This window comes from Cajanus cajan, chromosome 4 (genome assembly GCF_000230855.2).
Source record: "Cajanus cajan strain Asha chromosome 4, NIPB_CcT2T_4, whole genome shotgun sequence".
In the NCBI taxonomy this organism is placed as follows: Eukaryota; Viridiplantae; Streptophyta; class Magnoliopsida; order Fabales; family Fabaceae; genus Cajanus; species Cajanus cajan.
In genome coordinates, this window is record NC_138520.1 from 10,170,157 (window position 1) to 10,187,163 (window position 17,007).

General features: G+C 31.7%; 2 protein-coding genes across 2 annotated transcripts; one reads left to right on the forward strand and one right to left on the reverse strand.

The window, feature by feature from the left end:
• The first annotated feature begins 12,666 nt into the window (after positions 1 to 12,666).
• LOC109809626 (blue copper protein 1a) lies at positions 12,667 to 13,713 on the forward strand. Its single transcript, XM_020372992.3, has 2 exons — positions 12,667 to 12,979; positions 13,207 to 13,713. Exons 1-2 carry the CDS (start codon positions 12,808 to 12,810, stop codon positions 13,503 to 13,505), a joined length of 471 nt encoding a protein of 156 aa, XP_020228581.1. The 5' UTR covers positions 12,667 to 12,807; the 3' UTR covers positions 13,506 to 13,713.
• LOC109795537 (18.2 kDa class I heat shock protein) lies at positions 13,713 to 15,052 on the reverse strand. Its single transcript, XM_020355072.3, has 2 exons — positions 14,817 to 15,052; positions 13,713 to 14,382 (listed from the first exon to the last, which is right to left on the reverse strand). The coding sequence occupies exons 1-2, from the start codon at positions 14,926 to 14,928 to the stop codon at positions 13,916 to 13,918; spliced, it is 579 nt and encodes a 192-aa protein (XP_020210661.1). The 5' UTR covers positions 14,929 to 15,052; the 3' UTR covers positions 13,713 to 13,915.
• Positions 15,053 to 17,007: the final 1,955 nt, after the last annotated feature.

Consider the following 17,007-nt stretch of genomic DNA (forward strand, 5'->3'; position numbering starts at 1 on the left):
TTTGGTCTTTATATATATAGTGCATTCTTAGTTTGGTCCTTACATAAAAATGATCAAATTAAGGAAGTATTAATTATGTAAAGAATAAATTAAGAATGTACTACATATACAAGGGTCAAATTAAGAATATATATAAGAGAGTTAACATTTTCATGGACCAAATGAGTAACATTTACCTATATATAGGATTCAATTTAATAAAATTTGACATATATGGAAACATAATTGAGAATTCACAACATGTGTAAGGGTTAAATTATATGATTTATTTTTCTTATTTTAAGTTTTGACATTTAAAATGATTTTTTTAATTAATTTTAATTTAAACCCATTTGGTCTGATAATCTAGTGGACTAATATAATATCAAAAATCGTAACCCATTCGTAGAATTTCTCCCTACCGGGCTATTTTGACCATATACTCATCATTTGTGTAATTTTTTAAATTACTCTTATTTTAGTAAGACTTTTTAGAACACTTATTCGAAACAAAAGTTACCTTAGAAAGGGTGTTCCAAAAAAATATTGCTCTGAAATGGATGTTTTGAAGTAATTTAATTTTCATGGATTACTCAATCCAAAGAGAGATATGACTTGTGGGTGTTCTGGAAGAATTATTGCCATTCGTGAGCGAGTAAAATGATTTATGTGTTTAGTAAAAGTCTATGTCAGATCAAGTATACTTACCAAGCCAATGAATTTGATCAACTACCACTTATTAGAGAAAAATTCTATCAAACAAAGCAAATACATGTCTAGAAAACCATATGAAGTATCGAACTTTGGATAGTTGGGGTCAACCATGCACAACCCACAATGATAAAATTTGAAAATGGGATCCTTATGAGTAAATGTGAAAAACTTGCCTTCTACTTCATTTTTTTTTTGTTTTTTTCTTTTCAATTTGGTAAACTTGTCTTCCACCTCAATTTTTTTCAATATGCAAGACACAAAGTGACAATCCTTGAAGAGGGGTATTGACAATATGGAATGGTGTTTGTTGAGTGCCTTCTATTCATGAATTTTACTCAACTTTTGGCATTCTTTTTGGATAAATTGTAAATATATTTATGATAATTTACCCCTAAATAGGAAGGCTCAAGTTTATATTAAAAGATAGAAGAGTAGTAAAAGTTTAATGGTGATTTTCTCCTTTGTTTCCAGAAAAATTGAGGAAGATAAAATTCTGTAGCCATAGCTGTGGTTCTACAGCTATAGCTATGAAAATCTGGAGAGAAATTAGAAAGTCAGAAAGTTATAACCATAGTTGTGATTCTGTAGTCATGGCTGTGGAAATCTGGAATGCAAAAATTAAGGGTCCAGAGACTTACAACTGTAGTTGTGGGTCCACAACTAGAACCATGGAGCATTGAGGATTAAGAAAGAGAACCAGGGAGTCACAGCCATAGCTGTGAATTCCACAGCTACAACATTGGAGGTTACTTCAACACAAATGAGTCTCCACAGCTACATCGGTGGACTTAAAATTTGCAATTTTTCCCTGTTTTGAAGCCAATATAAAAGGATTATTATATTAAAATATGAATAGGTGAAAAATATAACTTTTTTGGTTATTATAGGTCACAATTATTTATGCATTATGGTCAAAAGTAAAAAAAAATTGTGTTCTATTATCATATATCTCAATCACTTGGAGTGAAGAAAAAAAATTGTAAACTTCATGCCACAATTTTTTAATTGTGACCTAAAGGAAAAAATGTTGCAAGTATAGTCAACTAGAGAAAGTTGTGTTAAAAAGGTATCATAAGTTAATAATAAGAGTAAACTAGTATAATTATTGCAAGAGTGAGAGAGAAATAAATGAAAAATGTTGTCATTTAGGGCATAGATTCAACTTTAGGTATGAATATTTACCAAAGGCCTATTGAGTGTAAAGTCATGAGAGATAAGTAAAAAAAGTTTTTGGAGCAAATCATTAGGATCCTTTATAGCACTCACCCAAATTTATATCTCATTCTTTTAATTTTCCTTTTTGGATAAAAGTTACTTTTAGTCCTTCTAAAAATTTTCAAATTCGTTTTTGGTCCTCCAATTTTTTTGTATTAAATTAATCTTTCTAAAATTATAACATGTTAAGACCAATCATTCTTTTGTAACTCTAGCAGTTTCCTACACAACAAATGAAAAGTGTTTTTCTAATTGGTTCTATCTTCTTTTTTTTGGTATTAAATTAGTCCATATAAAAATGGAACTAAATTTGGTCCTTAAGATATGCTATTTCCATTTTGTTTAAATTTTTTTTCTTGAAAGATTGGGTAGTAAATATAATTAAATCATTTTAATGCTTTGCCAAAAATATGATTTTCACTAATAGTAAACATAACAAAACAATATGTTCCACCAATAGACATAACAAAAACTATGATCCGTTAGTAAATGATTTTCACCATGATAATAACTCACATTTATACAATTACTGTAATAGTCGATAAAATATAAAATCTCTACTTACCAACTTAAACAAGATAGAATTAACATCTCGCAAGGACTAGGCTCAACTTGTTCTACTTTTACAAGGACTAATTTAATACAAAAAAAAAAATTAGAAGACCAAAAGCAAATTTGAAATTTTATAGAGGGACTAAAAAAAACTTTTTCATTTGCCACATGTTTCTTTTATTGTCAGGTAGGACACCATTACTAATGAAGCTACAAAAAAAGAATCGACCTTAACTTGTTATGATTGTAGAGGGACTAACTTAATATAAAATAATTTTGGAGGACTAACAACAAATTTGAAATTTTAGAAGTACTAAAAGTAACTTTTACCCTTTCTTTTTTCAGACAAACAAATGAAATATGTGTTCATAGGAAAGCAAGTGAAGTTGTATGTTGACGGAGCTTGGAACTATACACATTAGGATAACTTTTTTGAACAGCAAAAGAAGTAAAATGTATATAATATTGGTACAAGGGGTACCATATCCCATGTACAAGATTTTGTGGCTATTAAGAATAGTACACTTTACCCTCTGTAGATTCCTAAATCAAATTAACCATACCTTCCTTAGTCTAGGTAATTTACTAACCTTTGACCCTAAGTATATAACATACTTGGATTACGTGAGGCAAACCACAGCAGATAATGTCCAGCAAGCTCATGGTAGTTTTGCCACAACATGCTTCGTACCAGAAGGTTGTGATCGGCGTGGCACTACGTGTGAAATCTTGTTAACTCGTGTCATTACCATAGATCATTTCACCATGACAGCTACCATTATCCTTCGGCACTAACACTGAATGTTGGGTCTCACCATCAATTACCCAGGATGCCCTCAACACCATCACTAGCCCCGCAATCTACCTCACATACATTGCTACAGATTATATCCAATGCCACCATTCCTAATTATCACCATCCAACCTGGCGTGTTACTGGTAGGCTCCTTACCCGAGTAAGCAGAGGCCTGTATTCAGCTGCCATTGAGTGAAGGAATAAGAAAATGATTTGTTAAAAGCTGACAGCCAAGACCATGAGAACATTAGCACCTGTTGTCCCAGCTTATGACCATAGAATTGACATTGTTCAAAGATACACTGATTTCTCATTTTCCATGTACACCAACACATTGCAGCCCACCACACCCACCATCTTTCTATTTGTTCTTTAGAGGATATTATGGAGGGTGGAGCCGAGAAATTAGTAAATGCGGTGTGGCACAGGGGTGACGGGCTCCATAATAGCTGCAACCATTGTTTCCACACTCTGTCCACATAGCAGCACGAGAATATGACATGATGAATTGTTTCTAGTGCGTCATTACAAAACGGGCAGCGTTGTTGCTCTGCTTGTAATGCGACATTCCTGTTCAATAATTGTTCCTTCGTGGGTAAAGCGTTCAAGAACAGTCTCCATATGAAGATTTTAACTTTTGGTGGGATTTTGATTTTCCATACGACAGATGTGAACCTTATCTGCTGGGTTCCTAGTGCCTGTGTTAGTAGAGCGTTATATGCGGACTTTACGGTGAATACCCCAGTCCCGTCAAGCATCCACTCCCATCTATCTGTCCTATCTTCCTTTAGAATTGCAACCTCTAAGATTTCCTTTAGTTCCTTGACATACTCTGATTCCCAAGTGAACCATGATCTACGCCAATCCAATCTCCAATGCCACCTCCCAGTGCTCCATTCCCCCATGTCAGCAACCAGACTATATTGTTGTGTCGAGACCGAGAAAATTCTACTAAATCTCACTGCGAGTGGCTCATGAGTTGCCCACGGATCAAACCAAAAACTAGTTGTTTGTCCATTCCCAATTTTCCAAGCAACTGCATCCATAAACCAATTATTACCCCTTTCCCCACCTGATGCCAACAATATATCACGCCACCATAGCGACATTCTATTATCCACTGAACAATCCTCAATAGCAGCCCTTAAGCCATATTTGGAAATCATAATTCTTCCCCACAATGAATTTGGCTCATGGTATATTTTCCATCTCCATTTCGCAAGCAAAGCATCATTAAACAAATCCAATCTTTTAATTCCCAATCCTCCCTCCTCCTTGGGCATGGTAACTTTGTTCCACGAGACCCACGCCATTTTTGACTCCTCTCTCTTGGCCCCCCACAAGAAATTCCTCTGCAACTTGGTAAGTTGCTTAATCACCAATTTCGGCATCCTGTAAAATGACATGAAGTACAACGGTAGAGATGTGAGGACAGAATTAATCAAACATACTTTTCCCGCGATAGATAAAGAACTAGCTCGCCAAGTTGATAGCTTCTTTGAACACTTTCTAATAACAGGCTGCCAAGTAGTACACCTTCTAGGATTTGCCCCTATTGGAATACCCAAGTACTGAAATGGTATGGGTGATAGTTTACAGTGTAGTTGTTCAGCATATGATATCATTACCTCCGTATTCACCCCAACCCCCCCTAGGCTACTCTTCGCGAAGTTAACTTTCAATCCGCTAACTAGTTCAAAGCACCGAAGAATGACTTTCATAGTTTTAACATTATCCAGATTGGCTTCACCTATGAATATGGTATCATCAGCATATTGTAGCACATCCACTGGTACCATACGTGAGCCTACCACGACTCCAGAGAATAGATTCTTCTTTGTTGCCTCCCTAACCAGCCCCGTCAACCCTTCTGCTACCAAGACGAACAGTAACGGTGCTAGGGGATCTCCTTGTCTAATCCTTTTTTGCATTTGGAACTCCTTGGTTGGGCTTCCATTAACTAATACTGACATGGATGACGAAGACAAGCATTCCTTGATCCAACTAATCCATCGATCATCAAACCCGAATCTTTGAAGCATGTACAATAGGAAAGACCATGACACCGAATCATATGCCAACTCAAAATCAACTTTAAAGAATATGCATGACTTCCTCATTCGCCTTACCTCATGCAAAGTCTCATTCAATATGACAACACTTTGTAACAACCCCCTACCTTCCATGAAAGCCATTTGTCTCTCATCCACCAACGCAGGTAGTACCACCTTCAGTCTCCTGGCAAGAGTTTTGGCCAATATTTTATACATGCACCCAACCAACGATATTGGGCGATACTCATTCAATTTTACAAGATTATCCACTTTCGAAATTAGTGATATGAATGAGGAGTTTGTGCCTTTAGGAAGCTTTGCATTATCATAAAATTGTTGTACAAAGGGTACAATGTCATTTTTCAGTACCTCCCAGAAGTCTTTTATAAACTTGAAATTGATCCCATCTGGTCCCGGACATTTATCACTATCACAATCCCATACGGCAGCCCTTATTTCATCCTCATCAAATCTTCTAGACAACTTCTGTCTCTGCTCCTGATTCAATTGCTGAAAGCATACTCCATCAAGCCTAGGCCTCATTCCATGTTCTTCTGAGAACCTTTCTTGGAAGAATGACTTAATATGCTCTTTAATGATCATTGGCTCTTCTACCCAAAGATTATTTAATACTAGGCCATTCAATGAATTCCTCTTGCGGTTCGCATTGACAACATAGTGAAAGAACTTTGTATTTAAGTCTCCAACTTGAAGCCACCGGACTCGGGACTTTTGAGCCATTTGTGACTCCTCTCTAATAGCAATTTACCAAAATGATTGTTGAAGTTGCAGTTTGCGCTCCCTCTCGGACTCTAGTAACTCCCTACTTTCTTCAATTTGATCAAGCATATTCATTTCATCCATCACCCGTTTTGCTGAGTTTGTCGACCCAGTTGATGACTGAGTCACCCAAGCCTTCACTTTACGCTTTAGGTGTTGCAGTTTTTGTTTTAGAATGAAAGCAGCCCATCCATGCACCTCCAGGTCAGACCACTCTTTAATAACCATTTTTCTAAATTCCCCACACTGTAGCCATGAATTAAATATTCTGAATGGCTTGGGACCCCAGTCAACCACCTTATTATTAGTAGGGGTGGGTAGATGGATCCGGATCTGCGGATTGAACCGTAAGTTTGCGGACTTCGCGAATAACAAACTCTTTTTTTTTTAATTCGTATGATTATGTTTAATTTTTGAGCCCGGTTCGTGAAGTCCGTGGACTTGGCAGATTTAATCCGCAGGCTAGCGGGCTCGCGGGCTTGTCTGCGGGCTTTACTAATTAATATTTTTAGATATTAAGACTTTAATATTAAATTGTGTATTTAATCTTTTAAATTATTATGACATTAAAATTATGTTTAGTTGGTATGTATTTGTCATTTAAATTATTTTTATGACATTTTGATATTTTTATTAATGAAAGTTTGGTACTATTATATAAGTTTTTGTAATTATTTTTACTTTAACATTTTAATATTTAGTATTTTAAACTATTTCAACTGTTGATAAATTTTAGTATGATGAATTTTAACTTATAAATAAAAAAGATTTTTTCTTCTAATTTTATGTAATTTTATTTTTTTTAAAATTATTTTTTTGAACTATTATTTAGACTCGCAGGCCGGTCCGTTATCCGCAGATTTTGGCAGGCCAGATACGAACTTAAAAAATAAGTCCATTTATTTTACGGACTGGATAAAATACAGATTTTACGGGTCAGTCCTTAAACGAGCCGAACCTATCCGTATACCCACCCCTAATTACCTATGCAAAATTAAGTTTTTATGATATACATTGTATATTGAATGTAATTCACATTATATAAAATGTGATGCCATGACAAATTATAAATATGAGAAAACTATCTATGATACATATTATTTTACCTATCATAAAATATGTTGGTAAGATCAACTTTTGAGTTGATCCCAACCTTTCTATAATAAGTGAAACTATACCTATTATAGAATGTTTTGGTTTCAACCTGACATAAAAACCTTGGAGACTTGCATTAGTAAGCTTAAGAGCTACACATTGTTCACATTCTTCTTACACATGAAGGACCTCCTCCTCTCAAGTGCTTCATTCTCTCTTATGACCCAGTTCTCCTTCTCCCCTGTTTTTTCCTTCTTCCTTGTATTGTGTTGTTGAATGATTTTTTTTTGTTGTTGTGATTTTAGAGGTTTTTGGTGACTAATTTTGTTGACTGAATGCACATTTTTTCCAGTGAGGTGATTTAAGGCTCTGTTTCTGAATTATATTTTTAGCATTGTTTGATTTTATTTCTTCTATTATTTGGTTTCTTTGATAAGAGCAAGTTTGGATTGGATAAATATAACTTACGAAATTAAAAACGAATAAGAGAAGCTAATGAGAGAGCAGAGCTGCTGGGACGAGCTGTATGTTGTTGCTACCATACTCTAGTTCAATCTCTAGTTCAATGGCTTTTTACATTTTCAATGTTTTAGGAATGAATAAATAATTGTTTAATGATTTTAACTTATCTTTATTTTGTATTAATTGTATATATTCAAATACATTGATGTTTTAGGGTTCATGGATGATAAAGCAAATTGTGGGAAAGAAGCCTAGTTGGTTAAGTGCTAGAAATCAATTATTTTCAGGAAAAAAAACTATTCAAGGTAAATTTTTGCATAACTATATAGCAACTTGTTAAAAAAAATCAGGTTAATTGGTGTAAATATATCATGTTTGCTATTTTGAGTTGACACCTTGGTATGATCTGCAAAAAAATATATACAACTGTAGGTGAATTATTCATGTGAGTTAAGAATGAATTAGGCTCAACAAATATGTATATATAATGAATCAAACATTTAGCTCCCAACCATCTTTCATGTAATTTTTATCTCGAAATCATGGCATTCATTTCATTTTAGGATTGACATTGGATCATCAACTGTTGCAAGAGGCGTTGTGAGTCTTGTTCTAGGGTACCTCAACCATCTGGTTATTGAGATGACTTTTTTAATACAAGTAAAGTGATATTGTTTTTTTTTTTAATATTTATTTCCTTTTAATTAATTTTCAGGCTAAAAAATCACGTAAGGTGCCTTTTGAAGTATGAATGAATTTAGGCAAAACACCTAATTTGGTTCCTTATAATAATTAATAGTTTCAATTTCATCCCTTTATAATTTTTTGTTTTAATTTAGTCTTCAATAATTTAAAAAATGTTAATGTGGGACTTTTCATCCAAATTTTACAAACGGTGTTAAATGTAGATGACGTGGATGTCACGTAAATACATACGTGGCAAGTTTTCATAGTCCTTCTTTAATGAACTTGGAACAACTCGTTCTGAAACTAGAACATGCCATTCTGATCCCACTCGTTGTGTGTTAATTTTGTAACGGAAACGGTCCGTTCCAGATGCAAATGTAACACACAACGAGTGAATCAGAACGGCCCTAGAACGCCAACCAGGATTGATGTTTAAATTTAAGTGTTACATTTCAACAAAATGTTCAACAAAATGTAGCAATGTGGTTTAAAGATTGAAAACAAAAATTCATAACATAACATAAATTCAAATATTAAAATATGCACCAGAGTTGATCTTTTCATCCTTATTTTTCATCATTGCCCATATAAATAATAAATCAATTAGGCGTAGTTTACCATCTGAGCCGCCACAACCTAGAATAGTAGATGCAATAAACTTATGCATAATTTTAATGGCAGCATGACGAATGTAGATGAATTGCATTAACTAGCTTCTCATTGTGTATGACCTGTTACAACCCCGTTATGTATGAATTAAATGATCTTGGATTTTTTCCCTTATGGTTTGAAATCCAAAGATACCATTAAATTCCTCCAAATTGAGACGATACTTTATATTAAAAAGTTTAAAGAAAATCAATCCTGGTTCACAATTTGCCCCGGTTAAAATTTCAATATGGAGAGAACTAAGATATTCAAGAACAATCCTTGGATCTGGAACAACCCGTTCTAAAACTAGAAGGCCCGTTCCTCTTGCATTCTTTGTGTTTTTTTTTAATTTGGAACGGCCCGTTTCAGATGTAAAATTAACACACAAGGAATGCAAGCGGAACGGGCCGTCCTGATTTCAGAACGGGTTCTAGATCATTAAAGAAGAGGAGTGGAGGCATGCTACCTATGCATCTACGTGACATCCACGTCATCACCTTTAACGCTATTTGTAGAATTTAGACGGAAAGTCTCACATTAACATTTTTTAAATTATTGGAGACTAATTGAAACAAAAAGTTATTGAAGAACGAAATTGAAACTATTAATTATTATAAGGGAACAAATTAAGTGTTTTGTCATGAATTTATTATTTTGATAATATTTTATGTATATGATCTTGTTCAGGGAAACACACGTGAAGAGCTCCCTGAATTTCTTCTTGGAAATTGTTGCCTTAACCATCTAGATGCCTCTAAAGTAGTTTTTTCAATGAGACTCGTAACAAGTCCGTTGTGGAGGAGAAAGTTTCCAAGTTAAATGTAGATAATTGGAATTCAAATTCTAGAATCTTGTCTCCATTTAACTAACTTTCAGAAGTCATTTTCGTTCAATCAATTTGAATCTTACAAGTAGTAAATGGTTGTTGTGAGCATTGTTAGGATGGATGGTGTGGGTAGGTAGACGGGTCTTTGTAAAATGAAGGTTGCATTTTTTTCATTAGAATTATTTTTTTATTCTATTGATTTAAATATGTCATTCATTCCTTTTACATGTGACACTACTAGATTTTAATCTTTTAGTAATATTTTTTTGTTTATATTTGTTAAAATGTTACTATATATTAAATAAATGTTATTTTGTAACACTTTTTTGAAAAATGTCATTATAGATAGAGTAACATTTTTTATTTCAATATTATTCTTTCTAATTGTTTTTGAAATCAAAGTCCCATATCGAGTAAAAAATTTTTACATAAGTTATTTTGCAACATTTTTTTGAAAAATGTTACTATAATTGCTTCTAAAATCAAAGTCCCACATCGAGTCAAAAAAAATATATTTCTCTTATATCTAATTGTAACCCATAATTAAAGTCCCACATCGAATAGATTAATGATTTATAAAGAGTATATATACTCATATAGTTATATTTAAGATAAATAAAATTTGATATTCTATATATAATTAGTGGTGACTAACTAAAAATATCTTTCCCTAAAAACTTAAGGAACTCTTAAAAGTTTAGGAGACATAAAAATATAATAATTGATAGTAATATTTAAATTAAAATTAATTATTATTTTATAAGATTAACAAAATATTGGCAACATCATTAAAATGTTACAAAAAATTATTAAAATGTTACAAAAATACTACTTTGGTAACATTTAAAAAATGTTACCTAATTATGCAAAAATGTTATTAAAAGTCTTTAGCAACATAGACTATATACAACATTTAATAATATGTTGCTAAAATAAATTAGCAACATTTATACATAATTAAGTAACATTTTTTAAATGTTGCTAAATATCATTTGTGTTGTAGTGTGACCAGGTTGGACATGTCGAATTCATAAGCAATAGAATTTGGTATTTATTTCTTTGGAAATATGGCATGATCTTTAGGGACAAAATATTACATTTTCACTTCAATTATCAAATAACAACATGATTTAAACCAAATTACATTAGTTTACATTAAATTTGTTATTATTTCACTATGCTTTGCTGCCTAAAGTGTTTTTTTTACAAGTTTGGAATTTTTTTTAAAATTAATAGTATATTAAAAAAATTTACACATTCTATGACAAATATAATCATACCCATTATGAAAAGTACACATTTTATAGTGGGTGTACTTATATATAGAGTGTGACTATTCCTATCATAGAATGTGAGTATCAATGTGACTAAAACATCATATTTGATATTTATATTTATGATAGATATTGATCACTTGACATAAAAAATAAATTTTATATGTCATGTTTTAACCTATCATAAAATGTGTGAATATTTTATGTCATCGAAATTTATAATACATTTAGGACTGACAAAATATATCAAAATATTTGACATAAAATGTCTCTACCACATTAGTGTATATATATGACAACTTCGGATGATAAATGAATTGTATTAAGCATGGATGTAATTTTTGTATAGTGTAATTATATAAAAATATGCTAATCTCAATATATTGCTTTCACTTTATGTTTCAATGTTTTAAAATCTTCAAATTTCAAAAAACCTAGAGCGTATCGACGGTAGCCTTTAGGGTGTTACAATATTCACATGATATTGAAATCAAAATTGAAAATTGAAAATTTCTTGCGACTTCCTTTTTATTTGAACAAGCAACTTCACATTTTTAACTTAAGAAAAATGTAGTTCAAATGAATTCTTATCACTATCTCGACTATAATGTGAAACACTCACTATTTGACATTGAAATCTGAACGTTATCAATAGTCTAAATAATTCAACAAAAGCTTAAAATATTTTTTAAAATTCTTATAATTTTACTTACTTTACCTATAATTTAAAATAGTCAATTTTAGTTTCTATACTTATCTTTTCTAATTCTTTTTAGTCCCTATAAATTTTTTAGTCCTATATTTTCAATTTTTTAATCATTTCAATTCTTGTTCTTAATTTTTTTTTAACGTTGTGTCATTGTAGTTAATAAAATGATTAAGTTAAAATATGAAATACAAATTTAGAATCTATTTTGATTTCATTAAATTCTGAAACTAAAATAACAGTGCTACCACATTTCTTCTACAACATTTGAAAACCAAGTTGAGAATTTACTATGTAGAAGAAAAAAAATAACATACACTTACATCCATTATTTTTTTATATTTACATTTTCTATTTGTCTTTCTTTTTTCATCTTATCACTTATCAAACTCAATATTAATTTTTCTGTTCTTTTTGTCAACCTCTTCTATCCCATACACCGAAAACAGATATGCCTGAATCGGAATTGTTTTAGCAGTAATACATTTTACACATGTAAATAGTCTGCAAGAGAAAGAATCAAGCCTAAGGCAATAATAGGACAGCAAAGAAAGTAGGCAACAGTGAGAAACATACTGTTTTGTTATGTATCCATTTGACACGTTCCACATGGCATATATTGAAGACCTCACCATTCCAAAACAAAGCAATAAGCATATTTGTTTATATTCAAATTGCTTCAAAGTATAATTCTTTTCAGACTCACAGAATTTACAATTATCCCATCCTCTTCGTCATTAAGTCCAAAACCAATTGCATCTCTACGTGTAAATATAAGTCACAGGGTAAAAGCCGGCCTGATCCGGTACGTACCCTTCTCCTCATACGATAATATCAATGCATAACAAATCTTAATTATATATATATATATAGTCCACGTTGAAATGCAAATTGGTGTGGGCTAACAATTCATCTAAGCAATAACATTTGCACTTAGAGGAATTTGTTAGCTTGTCAGAAACAACTTGTTTCAGAATTTAATATATTTATAACTCATTTCTTCAGATATTGATCAAATGGCTTCTGCAGCTCCATCTCGCCTTGTGGTCCTTGCTATTTCAATGGTTTTGTTTTCCTCAGTTGCTATGGCTACTGATTTCGTGGTGGGTGGTGAGAAAGGTTGGACTCTTGATTTTAACTACACAGAGTGGGCACAAGACAAAGTTTTCCATGTTGGTGACAACCTTTGTAAGTTCAAAAACAATGTTATATAATTAGTCAGAATTTGATTGGTTAATGGCACTCTCACTCTACGTAGTTCTCAAACTTTGTTACAAACAATAATGTCTAGTTGAGTTTGAATATTAAATATGCAGCTACGTTAAATATAGTAATGTTGTTTTTCACAATGATCTTAATCGACTCAAAGAGAATATAAGGTGATTGGTAACGTGTTTTTGTGTGAATTGGTGCAGTGTTCAATTACGATAACACGAAGCACAATGTGGTGAAAGTGAATGGAACACAGTTTCAAGAGTGCAGCTTCGCACCAGATAACGAGGTACTATCGAGTGGAAAGGACACATTAACCTTGAAAGCGGAAGGAAAGAAGTGGTACGCTTGTGGGAAAGCTAATCACTGCGCTGACCATCAAATGAAGTTCGCCATCAATGTTTTGGCCGCAGGTCCTGCACCAGCTCCTTCTTCTGCTAATTCTGTCATGGCTTCTCTATCTGGGGTTCTCGTCTTTGCCATCGCAGCTATCTTTGCGTGAGAGACACGTGCCACTTCAGCATGTTGCCACGTCATCTTTGTCTTAGACTTTTTTGTTTTGACTTTTCATGGTTGTTGAATGAATTATGATGACTTATTTTGTTGTTGTTGTTGTACCCTTATCTCAATAAGACGTCTAATTTGATTTGGAATGCAAGTCAAGTTGTTTCTTGTGGAAAACAGCATAGTCTTGCTGTTACAAATAATTTACACACTATTTTTCTTTTAATTACGTTATTTGATATTGAATTTATTGCATTTGGGTTTGGGTACCCTTTCAAAAGTAAATTAAACGAGCTATAGGCCTCGTGAAACTTCCCTCAAACAAATTATTATGATACAACAACTTTATCCTTATTCACAGCATTAAAATTTACATAGCTAGCCACATTAAACCAGGACCAGCCTGGTCTAATTGTGAAAATATGAAGCACCTTGAGCCATGAGGCTTTTGCTTATGTCTGCTACATAACTTGCAATGACCAATATCAGAACCATCACAAGCATGAATTTGAGGGCAACGTCTCTAGTAGTATCTTGTGGTAACCTCACATTATCATGTTCTTCAAACTCATGAGCCATATCTTCTGCTATTATTCCCTCTTTGGTTGTGGTTTCAGTCTCTTCTTTGTAATTTTCCCTTTTCTCTGTCACCAGTTCTTGCTCCTCTTGATGAGTTAGACGACTTTTCTTTGGCATCACCACCGAAAGAATGCTCTGCATCATATTGCCATGAATTGCATCGTCATTGCAATATGATGGGATTTCAAATTCTTTCCTGAAACGTTTCCATCTACTTCCATCCATATGTCGCTCCCCGCTTATTACCAAATAACCAACATGGTTGATCTGAATTCGTATTTGATCTCTCCTAAAACCTGAAAACGAATACCCCAATAAATAACATTTTATGTACTTTTTTTTTAAATTATGTTGACAATATAAAACATTCATTAATTTTGTTAATGACTAATCTCTGATAGAAAATCTGACTAATAACAATCAGTGAAAGCTCTTTTTTTAATCATTCTTTTTTTTTTTCATTTACAAGATTCATATACATAAAATCTTATTTAAGGAGAGAAAATTTAATATCACTAAAATCAGTACTTGTTGATATAATTATATGATTTGTATTGAACGTTTAGATGGGTATGCATAAATTAAATAACATTTAAATAAATATTGGGGTGTATTACAGATTCAACAAATGCTTTTTATATATATTTAGAGATGGAGCCATTAAAAATGATGTCATCTATTGTATACATATAATAAAGTTGATAATTTAGAGACATGAAATGCAACATGCCTGGAAGGTGAAGTTCAAGGGTGTCACGGGCCTCTTCTCTACGCCACACAAACAAAGGATCAAAATCCTCATAAGAGCGATCAGCTGCATTGGCATGCTTGGAAAATTCCATGATTCCAGAAATTTGGTGTGTGAGTTGCTTTTAGGTCGAAGAGGAAACCAATGAATATTTTGGTGTCTCCGTAAGTTGTTTTACATATAGAACGTGTGAAAGAGACTTGTAGGGTAAAAGGGTTTGGAGGTTGCCTTTGGGGTTCATCATGAGTACTATAGAATTATCCCTTGTTAACCTTTTCAAGTCTCGTCACCTCGAGGGTTAGTAATTTCTATATTGTGTAAACTCTTCCTTAATTCGTGTGTAGAGATATTTCTTTGACTAATACGAATGGGATCATTCATTTTGTTCCATTCTTGATTACAACGCATGCAAATGCTATACCAAGAAGCAAGCCCTCAGAATTAATATTTTTACTTACAAATAAAGTTCCGTATATACTAAGAAATGCTCACCGAGGTAATTAATATATATAGGGATCGATATTTTAATTAGCACCCGCAACCTGCATAATCCTTTAGCGTAAACAAGTGACAAAATTATAAAGTTTATGGCCAAATTTATATTTAATATTTAACGTAATATGATTTATTAAATCTTATTTACAAAATATTTAAAATTTAAATATTTGTGAAATTATTTTAAAATCTAGAATTTCAAATTCTTTAAAAAAAAAAGTAGAAAATTGAAATTCTTTCTATTTTTGTTCTCAACTCACATATATATGCATTTTTTCATCTCTCAATAGTCAATACTTTGTCTCTATTACTCCTATCTCTTATCTTCTCTCTAACTTTTATCTATAGTCTTTCTCCTCTCAATCTTTCCCTCTTTCTTTTTCTCTCTTTTATCGCCCCTCTCTCTCATCCCTCTTTCTCTCCAATCTTCCTCTCATTTATTTGGTGTCAACATAAAAATATCAATAATTTTTATAAGAATTATAACACAAGATTATTTAATTTATTGATAATTTATTTTAAAATATAAAAATTTAATTCATAAATAATTATGATAAATAAAAATTGAAATAAAGTTAAAAAATATTTAAAAATCTGCTAATAAAAAAAAGTTCATATAAACGTTTTTATGCGAGATAGATATTTGTATTTTATATATAGGATAATAGAAATTAATAGTAGTAGAAATAATAATAATAATAATTGATTAATGTTATCAATTAAAGAGTGATAATAAAAAATTGATTATGATAATATAATAAATTACCATAATTGCAAAATTAAGACTCACTTGAAATTTAATGATTTACTTAATAAAATATTATAATTTTACAAATTAAAAATGATAGACTTTATTTAGAAACTGAATGATATGATAATAACATGTGATAAGTGCCCGCATGCCAGAATCTTCTTTTACAATAAATAGTAGATAATATATTAGTGTTATCCGTTAAAATGTGATAACAGAAGTCTTCTTTCACTTCTAGCTTTTGTTCTTCTTTTCCGTATTATTGAATCTTCAACTTTTTTTTTTAGCTTTGAGCGCATGAATTGAGGTATGGAATTCTACCGAGCATAGTTTTAAAAACCGGACCGGTCATCGAACCGGTTAAGGTATTGGATCAGTGGGTCAAAGATTGAACTGGTAGGTCACTGGTTGAACCGCATGACTCGATTTTTATTTATTTTTATTAAAAAATATTCATATTAAATATATTTATACTTATAAATTTTAATAAATTCATATCTTATTTTAAATTTAAATTTTTCTATCTTATTTAAAATTATTTTTATTTTTATTTTGTAAAAAAATACATAAAAAAATTACATGTTAAACGGTATATTAATACAAATTAAAAATATAAATAATATGTACATATATAATATGCTTGCAATTAATATCACAAAATAATATATGTAATATTTACATAGATATTGAATTATTAAATATATAATTTAAAATTAATAATATACTATAAAAGTTATTTAAGTTGTATATATTGCAAACAAATATATTAGAACAAGTAGTCATTGTTATATTTAATAAGACTCCTTACTTTTTCATTAAGAGATTCAATTTTCATTATTATTTTTGTGATTTATGGTCCCTTAAAAAAATTTTAAAAAAAAAAAAAGTGGTTGAACCGGTTTGACCCACCGGTTCACCGGTTGAACC